Below are 9,386 nucleotides of genomic sequence, written 5' to 3'. Positions count from 1 at the left end.
ATATGTTAATCCACATAAATTTAAAACAATTCAGCTGGACTGAATGTTGGTATTTATTTTAAACGTTTATAACTGCTACATAAGAATTAACATCTTTTTTGAAAATATGTTTTCGTTTTTTTTTCTTTTTTTCTTTCACATATTAGAGGAAAAATCGAATTTGTCCAGTACATAACAAGTGAGTTTGGCGTTTTAGTAGTGAATGATTGACGACGTAAACGAGCCAATTGTCAAGCAAATATTTGGGAAGAGGTTGAATTTCGCCACTTCATCAATGAAAGCTCAGTCCAGCAATCAAATATTTGGGAAGACGTCCCTACTCCGCTAATTACAATCCTAATTGTCTTTTGCTTTCTTTCCTTAACACAAATATTATTATTTTATTCTGATATATCTACACCTTATATTTTATTTCTTGGACTGGAAAATTTTGCAGGTTCATGGATCTTGATTCCATCTCATTATTAATAATACTATTTTGTTCGTATTTATATTGTCACATTTTCCATGCTGGTCATCGTCCAACGCCTTTAATGATTATGATTTTTTGCAAGGACGAGAATTTTTATAGTACAGATGAACCATGTTCGTGTCATATATTATTAACATTTTAACTGATTGTGTTGTGTCAAACTCATTATATTAACAAGCTTTTAACACTTGATTCGATAACGGCCCAATTTGTCAAAGGGTTGTGTCGTTTCGTTATCGGGTTAACAAGTGGTCATGCAAAAATTGTTGTGCATAATGTCTGAGATCTGACAAACAATATTTTAACAGTTTCTTAACAGGTGATCCGATAGCAGCATCAATTAATGTGTTACACGATAACAGTCTAACTTGTTAAAAGAGTTAATTCAAAATCTATTATTTTTCGTATTAAATTAACCGGTTGTGCAAAAACTGGTTAAGCTTACCGTCATGAGGCTTGCCGTAACAATGAACTCGCGAGCATATATGTCCGTCTCCAGTTGACGCATGCAATGATGTCAATCGCAAGGCAAGTAGCCAACTGCGACTCAAAACATGATTAACAATCGGTGCTATTAATTAACTTTTTATCTTAAATATTAATACTGACGCGTACAAAACCCAAAAGTTTTACATCTCCTCCTCCTCCTGCTCCTCAGTCAGCTTCTGACAGAATCAAACAGATTCAGAGAGCCATTTTTCGGGTTTAGGGTTCGAAGCGATTGATCGTTCGAACCATGGCTGAGGAGTGCAGAGAGACGCTGCTGAAGAAGGTTTACTATGACGAGTGTCCCGGCTGTGTAGTGGAACAGCGTAAAGAGCTGCAGAGAGGTCTTCCTATTAAAATGCTTGTTTCTGTATGGCTTATTGTTCTTTCAGCTGGTAAGAAAAGCACTTCAGTTTTTTCTTTTTGATTTTCTTTATCGTTTTTCTTGAACCGATTTCGAAAAGGGATTTCAAGTTCATCCTCATTGTGTTGCACTACAGTCTACAGTTCAATTTTCTTGTGAATGATGTGACGTGTATGTATGAATATATAACTCTGCAATTCATGTTGAGACTAAAAACTTGGAACAGAAATTCAGAAATATGATGTTAGAGGTTTAAGCGGTTATAAGTGCTTTTAGAATAAGCTATACCAGGAAATTATGAGATTAAAGAAAGACTTGTTGCTGCATGTAAATTGGGTTGCTGATCCTATAGTTTGATTGCTTTGTTACACTCCAAATGATTAAACAATTTTGTTAAGTAATGTTTATATCTGCACTGTCTTCATACTTTTTTTTTTAAATGTTTAAACCCTGATCTATTGTTTGGTGATCGTTTGCAGCGCTGCCAATATCATCTCTCTTTCCATTCCTTTATTTTATGGTGTGTGCATACTTATTAATTCTGTTGTTTCTTGTAATTTTTAAATTTTTGCAACCTTTAAAACCCTTTGAAGTCTACTTTTTATCTCAAGATTCCAAATTATTGCTTGCAGATTAGGGATTTCCATATTGCTAAAAGAGAGGAGGACATTGGCTACTATGCTGGATATGTAGGTGAGTTGATGATTGTCACTACTATTACCTTTCGTTTCCTTCACCATTTCGTTCCTTAACAACTGTCTTTACGAACTTTGTTACATTGTGAAGGGTCTTCATATATGCTTGGCAGAGTTCTGACGTCAATTCTTTGGGGAATGGTGGCCGATCGCTATGGTCGGAAGCCTGTCATAATTATAGGGACTGTTGCAGTGTTAGTAACTTCTGTTCTGCAATTGGGTTTCACCCTGATAATTTGGCAATAAGCACTGGCTCTTTTCTTCAACACTCTTCTCTGCGTATTTACAAATTATTTTTTACTTTTTACTGGCTCAGGGTTATTTTCAACACTCTATTTGGACTCAGTGTAAATTTTTGGATGGCTATTTCTACACGATTTCTTCTTGGAAGTTTGAATGGTTTACTTGGGCCGATTAAGGTACTATATTGTGTCATATATTAATGATGTCATTGCAAGTGTACGACCACATATGTAATGCCCGGGTTACTTGGAATATATGATTTAACTGCATGACCAGGCATACGCAAGTGAAGCCTTCCGAGAAGAACACCAAGCTTTAGGCATGTCAACAGTAAGCCACATTGACCTTTTGATTCTGCAACTTCTTATAATAAATGTTCTACGTCATCAACATTGAGAGTTATCATCTTTTTTTTTCAGGTTAGTGTAGCCTGGGGTATCGGATTGATCATTGGCCCGGCCTTGGGAGGTTTCTTGGCCCAGGTAATTCTACTTCTTGTACTTTCATGCTAGAAACCACAATTCAGAAAATCCCTCAGATGCGTGTATTTGTTGTCCAAATTGTTTAGTAAGACCATTCGATGGTACTTTTGTGACTCTGTACATGTTAAATGATGGAAGAGATGTTTCGTTCATGTGTCTTTACCTAGACAATTTAATTTCTGTAAGCCTCTAAAAGGAACGATAACAGCAGATTGTGTTTTGGTAGATCCCATTCCAAATATGATACTTCGGAAAAGTCAGAGAATGTTTCAATGTATGTTCTTTTGTGGGGTTTTCAAGCCTCAAGAACTAGATATGTTTAAGACTAAATGATCAACCGTCATCATAGCACTAGAGCAACCTCACATGAATAATTATACAACCATTTTTTCACATACATGAATAATCTACATGGTTACGAAAGCTGTGCAACTTGCTGCAGTGAAAATCGTGGGGAGCAGATCATTTTAAGCGCATATGGTATCACTAACACTTGGGAATTAATTTTAAGGCTTAAAGCAAGCCTGAGGTGTCACAGTGGTTCTGAATTAGTACAGGGGTTAGAGTGTGAGAAGGTTGGTTTTTGAAGGAATAGGCTAAATAGAGCAAATAATGGCTCACTGTCGGGTACACTCAGTGAAAATCATGGGTTAGCAGATGATTTTAGTATTTTTCAAGGCTGTTTCCTGCGAGTGTAAGGTTTTGGGATACCGAAATGGTCTTATCCTGCGCCAGCATGTCTATAATATGACGACCGTTCAGAGCTATTGGACACTAAATGAGAATTTATTCTGTTTCTTTGTTATCTTTTCCTGGTTGATCTCTCTCTCTCTCTCTCTCTCGATCGCTTGGCTTTTTGTCTTTTAGATTATTAATGGGATGTTCCTAACAAATTTTATGCAGCCAGCAGACAAATATCCAAGTATATTTTCCAAAAGCTCTATATTTGGGAGGTAAGTTTGGCTACTTATTTAAGTATACTGCAGTGGGATTGTCAAGTTTCAGCAGTTTTCTTATTATTTATTTGTTCCACAATGATATTCCAAAACGTGAAATTCTTCTGCAGGTTTCCGTATTTCTTGCCTTGCCTATGTATATCGGCTTTGGCATTTGGAGTAACCATTACTTCTTTCTGGCTTCCGGTACAGATCTTAGTATATATTCCCTTATGTTGACGAATCTCTTTTATTTTTTCCTCATTGCTGTTTTTGGCCACTTATATTTTTTAGCTTATCACAGACATAACTTGCTTTTTGGACCCAAAACAAAAAAAACATAACTTGCTTATTTTCTCATTTTTATTTTTGTACCTGTTAGCCTAAATTTCTCATCACGTAGCCTCCATGAAATCTTGAATGCAGGCCTCCCTTACTGTCCTGCATTACATATAGACGTAGATCCTAAATGAAAAGTACCTGTTCATACCAAGTTCCGTTCTCATATTATCTAATCATGTACTCCATGCGTTCGACACTCATTCATCCTAGCATGCCTCAACTTATTTTTACGTGAAGGAGAAGATTTCAGATATCTTGTCCTTTATATTTCGTACTTGTTTTTCGTACCCTTTCACTCTTTATTTGAATTTAACTTGAGGATCCCCCCAAGAAAAGAGAAACTAGTAATGCTTGGTTCATTTTTAGCACACGTTTACATTAAGTACTCTTTGAAACTACACGTATTAACAGAAAACTTCCGTATCTTGATGGTTGCAGGAAACTTTACACAAGCACAACGGAAAAGCTAGATTACATGATGATTCTTATGAAGCTTTGGAAGCTGCCAATGGTGGGTCTGATGCAAATGAAAAGCAAAAAACTGAAGAACAAACACCTAAAGAAAACCTTTTCAAGAATTGGCCCTTAATGTCTTCAATCATTGTTTACTGCGTTTTCTCACTTCATGACATGGCTTATACAGAGGTAACTTCCGTTAACACAGTATAATCTTCCCCTTTCCTTTTGCTCTATCTTACTCGAAGTTTTATACTATGTGTTTCTTATGATTTGTTCAAAACAGATATTCTCATTATGGGCCGTTAGTCCTCGGAAGCTTGGGGGTTTGAGCTTTACAACCGAGGACGTTGGTGAAGTTCTTGCAATTTCTGGTAATACTTGATATTTCCACATAACTTGCTTGCTTTATATGCAGTCTCTGTTTGTTTCGATTTGTACCCAACTACATATGCAGAATAATGGCTGATAACTTAATCAACTTGTAGGTTTTGGTCTTTTTGTCTTCCAAATTACTCTATATCCATATATTGAAAGGCTGCTTGGTCCTATTATGATTGCTCGCGTTGGAGGGGTAAGTTTTCCGCTCCTTCTCCTTGTGCATTATAGTACCTTCTGGATTTTAGTTCTTTTTGCAAATAATTGTCCTTTGACCTAATTCCTGGTGACCGATATTAATTTTAATCTTCGTGTTTTTTTTTTCACTCATGATTCGCGTGCAGATTATATCCATACCTCTGTTGTCAAGTTACCCGTTTATAGCAATGTTAACCGGGCTCTCCCTTTCCGTGCTGTTAAACTGTGCATCAGTGGTGAAGAATGTCTTATCTGTATGTGCATCCATGACTCTAAAGCTCATTGTAACTAACACACTGTATGCACCATTGCACTACTGACGTATCATTAATTATGAGAAGCTGATATGAAATGCTTTACAAGAAACGTAATCATAATACAAGCTACGAAAGCAGAACTCTACTTTTATCTACTCCATCGAAATTGATAGTTTGTCAACTTTTATTTCCTTTTCTTTCGAGGGAATACTCTCTGGTACCGACAAAAGATATCGAGAGGCTTCTCAATTGCTTACCATGCATTATCTTCTCTTACACGTTTTGTGCTCTAACTTTTAAATTTTTTGTGTACAATTAGATCACGATTGTAACGGGCCTGTTCATCCTTCAAAACAGAGCTGTGGTAATTTTATTCTCCAATTAACTGGTTTAAAATTTTCCCCTTCTCTGAGTCATGAGATTATTGATCTTCAAAAAAGAATGTGTCGTAACTTAACTGTGATTGAACAACAGGACCAAAAACAAAGAGGCGCAGCGAATGGACTTGCTATGACAGCAATGTCTCTGTTCAAGGCAATTGGTCCAGCTGCTGGTGGTGCATTGTAAGTTTAGCTTTCCTTTACTCATAGGTGATGCTTGAATCCATATATTCGTTCTAGTAAGTACGCCAACTGGGAGTGGAAGTGATTTTTGTTATACGATGTTTCTTGTTCATACTGTTCAATTGCATAAGTTTGTGTACATCTTTTACGTACGGTTTTTTCTGCATAAGGTGTGTAGATTGCTAGTAGTATTGCACATTGTAAATCGGAGAAGGCGAGTTTACAAGCCTTACACATAGTGTACTTTTTTCGGTGCACTTGTATTGCATGATCTCATAGTAAAGAATTCAAAATTCTTTCTTTCCTATGCTAATCATGATTTCGTCTCTAACAGGTTTTCTTGGGCACAAAAACGTCGGGATGCTGCTATCCTACCTGGTATCATACTTGACCAACTTTTCATCCCGGATTTACTGACAGCTCGCACGGTTTAGAAACATAACCGTTTCAATTTTCGATTGCAGGAAGCCAGATGATCTTCTTCATCTTGAATGTGGTTGAGGCAATCGCCGTTCTGATGACATTTAAGCCATTTCTTACTCTACCTGAATAGATCGAGATCAATGAAAACGGAGATGGAATTTCATGCCAAACCTAAGGAAATAAGGAAACTCCCTCAACATAATTACGGGGAGATCATTGTATGCATTATGGTTGTTCACACACTGTTGCAAGGATATAGCTTATTAGGAATATTAGATATGATCTTCATTATTCCAAGGGTAAAGATTCTTGGCATTGGTGTTATCAATTTCGAGAGTGTATTTACATATTTTGGCTTTCTATCGAGATTGAAGATTAAGATGATCAACATTCTTATGGTATGCAAAAAAAGACTTGAATTGCCACACAAGGAACCATTCCTGCACATGTAAACAGAAAGCAATCAAGAAGACCCGAATCGGCGTGGCACTTTGTATGACTAAATTCCCCAACATTGTATTTGGTTCTTGTTTTGAACAGAAACCGAAAACAGCTCGTCGTTTCGGTTTCGGGGTCTGAAATGTCCTGGCAATTGTGTATGATGTATGCAGCACGAAACCTGGAGAATAAGATGAAAGAGTGGATGCATGAGTGTATGAATCAAAAGAGCGAGGTTTGAGGGAAGAGGGAAGTAGTGGGAACGTTGGAAAACATGGAAATTGGATAAAATCGTGAAAGCTAGATGGGAAATGTTTTTAAAATAATTGAAAATGTTTTCTTAAAAAAATAATTGTGGGTTCTAAAAGTACTTAAATGCTTCTTACAAAAAGTACTATTTATGTGCTTCTTGCATGAAGCACTTTAATGCTCTTCAAAGATTCACTTGAATTTAACTAAGGATTGGTTTCAAAAATATTTTCACAAAAAACTCGTTCAACCATTATAATAAGGTTATCCAGACATATTTTCAATGCCACTTGTCGTCTTCGGATTCTTTATCTTAATATAATCTCGATAATTTTTCGGATAAGATTTTGAGTGATAAGTGTTGTAACATCCCACATCGCCCAGGGGTGTGATCCTTAAATGTATATTCACATCCTTACCTAGCACGAGACCTTTTGGAAGCTCACTGGCTTCGGGTTCCATGGGAACTCCGAAGTTAAGCGTGTAGTGTGCGAGAGCACTCCCAGGATGGATGACCCATTGGGAAGTTCTCGTGTGAGTTCCCAGAAACAAAACCGTGAGGGCGTGGTCGGGGCCCAAAGCGGACAATATCGTGCTACGGTGGTAGAGGGGCCCCGGGAAGTGATCCGCCCCGGGCCGGGATGTGCCAATTATATTCCCATTCTTACCTAGCACGAGGCATTTTAGGAGCTCACTGGCTTTGGGTTCCATGGGAACTCCGAAGTTAAGCGAGTAGCGCATGAGAGAACTCCCAGGATGGGTGACCCATCGGGAAGTTCTCGTGTGAGTTCTCAGAAACAAAACTGTGAGGGCGTGGTTTGGGCCCAAAGCGGACAATATCGTGCTACGGTGGTGGAGCGGGCCCAGGAAGTGATCCGCCCTGGGCCGAGATGTGACAATTTGGTATCAGAGCCTAACCCTGGTCGCGTGTGTGCCGACGAGGACGTCGGGCCCCTAAGGGGAGTGGATTGTAACATCCCACATCGCTCAGGGGAATGATCCTTAAATGTATATTCTCATCCTTACCTAGTACGAGGTCTTTTGGGAGCTCATTGGCTTCGGGTTCCATGGGAACTCCGAAGTTAAGCGAGTAGCGCACGAGAGCACTCCCAGGATGGGTGACCCATCGGGAAGTTCTCGTGTGAGTTCCCAGAAACAAAACCGTGAGGGCGTGGTCGGGACCCAAAGCGGATAATATCGTGCTACGGTGGTGGAGGGGGCCCGGGAAGTGATCCGCCCCGGGCCGGGATGTGACAAGTGTCGCTAAATGAGCAACTCTCTAAATTTCTTAATTTTGTGTAATCTTAATAATTTTTCGGATAATATTTTCGAGTGACACGTGTTGAGATGTAATTGGTTATGCAAATTTGTAAAAAAAATTAAAAATTTTAAATTGAGATTATTGGAAGAGGTAAGAGAGGGGTGTGTATGAAAAGAGTGTTTGAGGTGAATAGAATGTGAAAATTTAGAATAAAATGAGGTAAGAAAGTATGTGAGGGTGAAAAGGATGTGAGAAATGGTGTAGATTTGCCATTGGTCTTTATAGGAAAAAGTTAAAATTTTTAATTTCGTCTTATAAAAAATAAAATCCAATGACTAGATGACATCATCTAGCCGTTGCTACTGATATCAGCGCGTTGGAGGTAACAGATTAGGCCCCAACAAATAGGTGGCTGGAAGTGGCTAGCCCGATAGCCAAAAGACCATCCTTTGGCGAGATGGGTTCCACTTATTTTTGGCGCAACCCTCTATAGAAGTTGGGTTTTTTTTTACCAAAACGGGCTAAAAAATGGCCTTTAGACTTTTAGCCATCTCCAATGAAGATGATCTTACATGACACAAGCACATCTTTATATAAAGGCTCATGCCAATAAAATAAGGACATGTTTTTATTTCGTTCGCACGGTACATTGCTAATAAATCATTTTCTTATTAAAGATATATCATGTTTACAAAAATATGGTATATCTACGACTTTTCATGTCACGTTAGGGTTTTTATTGTTCTCAATCACATATTAGAGCAAAACTTGAATTTGTCCATTATATATAATAAGTTCGTTTGGCGTTTAGTAGTACATGATTGACATAAGAGAAATTTTATTTAAACCCATTTAATCCCTTTCTACACCTAACTTAAAATTTAAATGTTAATTGTCTGTTTTATCATCTTACATAATTACCATCAAGTACAAGATGAAATTTGTGATATCCCGTCCCTAAAATTATGATTTTATTTTATTCTTGACGTATTTTGAAGATTTGATTGGGACTAGTTCTTTATTTCTCCAAATTTGAGAAACGAAGTGAGGGTTACTTTAGTCATTTCCAATTTTCTCGACCTTTTCGGTCAACTCTTGAATTGGTTAGGTAGAGTTCAATTCCATGAGCGCGTAGGCGTAAACA

General features: G+C 37.8%; 1 protein-coding gene across 1 annotated transcript; it reads left to right on the top strand.

The window, feature by feature from the left end:
* The first annotated feature begins 200 nt into the window (after window positions 1-200).
* Window positions 201-6,678, top strand: LOC137747383 (protein ZINC INDUCED FACILITATOR-LIKE 1). Its single transcript, XM_068487486.2, has 17 exons — window positions 201-1,353; window positions 1,802-1,842; window positions 1,955-2,015; window positions 2,109-2,211; window positions 2,334-2,436; window positions 2,537-2,590; window positions 2,680-2,742; window positions 3,646-3,695; window positions 3,809-3,884; window positions 4,458-4,664; window positions 4,762-4,849; window positions 4,964-5,049; window positions 5,198-5,305; window positions 5,628-5,672; window positions 5,783-5,871; window positions 6,206-6,249; window positions 6,336-6,678. Exons 1-17 carry the CDS (start codon window positions 1,209-1,211, stop codon window positions 6,422-6,424), a joined length of 1,452 nt encoding a protein of 483 aa, XP_068343587.1. The 5' UTR covers window positions 201-1,208; the 3' UTR covers window positions 6,425-6,678.
* The last annotated feature ends 2,708 nt before the right edge of the window (window positions 6,679-9,386 follow it).

The sequence above is a fragment of the Pyrus communis genome, chromosome 2, assembly GCF_041283825.1.
Source record: "Pyrus communis isolate YQ-2024b chromosome 2, ASM4128382v1, whole genome shotgun sequence".
Classification (NCBI taxonomy): Eukaryota; Viridiplantae; Streptophyta; class Magnoliopsida; order Rosales; family Rosaceae; genus Pyrus; species Pyrus communis.
Note: the sequence above shows the minus strand (reverse complement) of the source record. Positions and strands in the feature narration are given on the sequence as shown.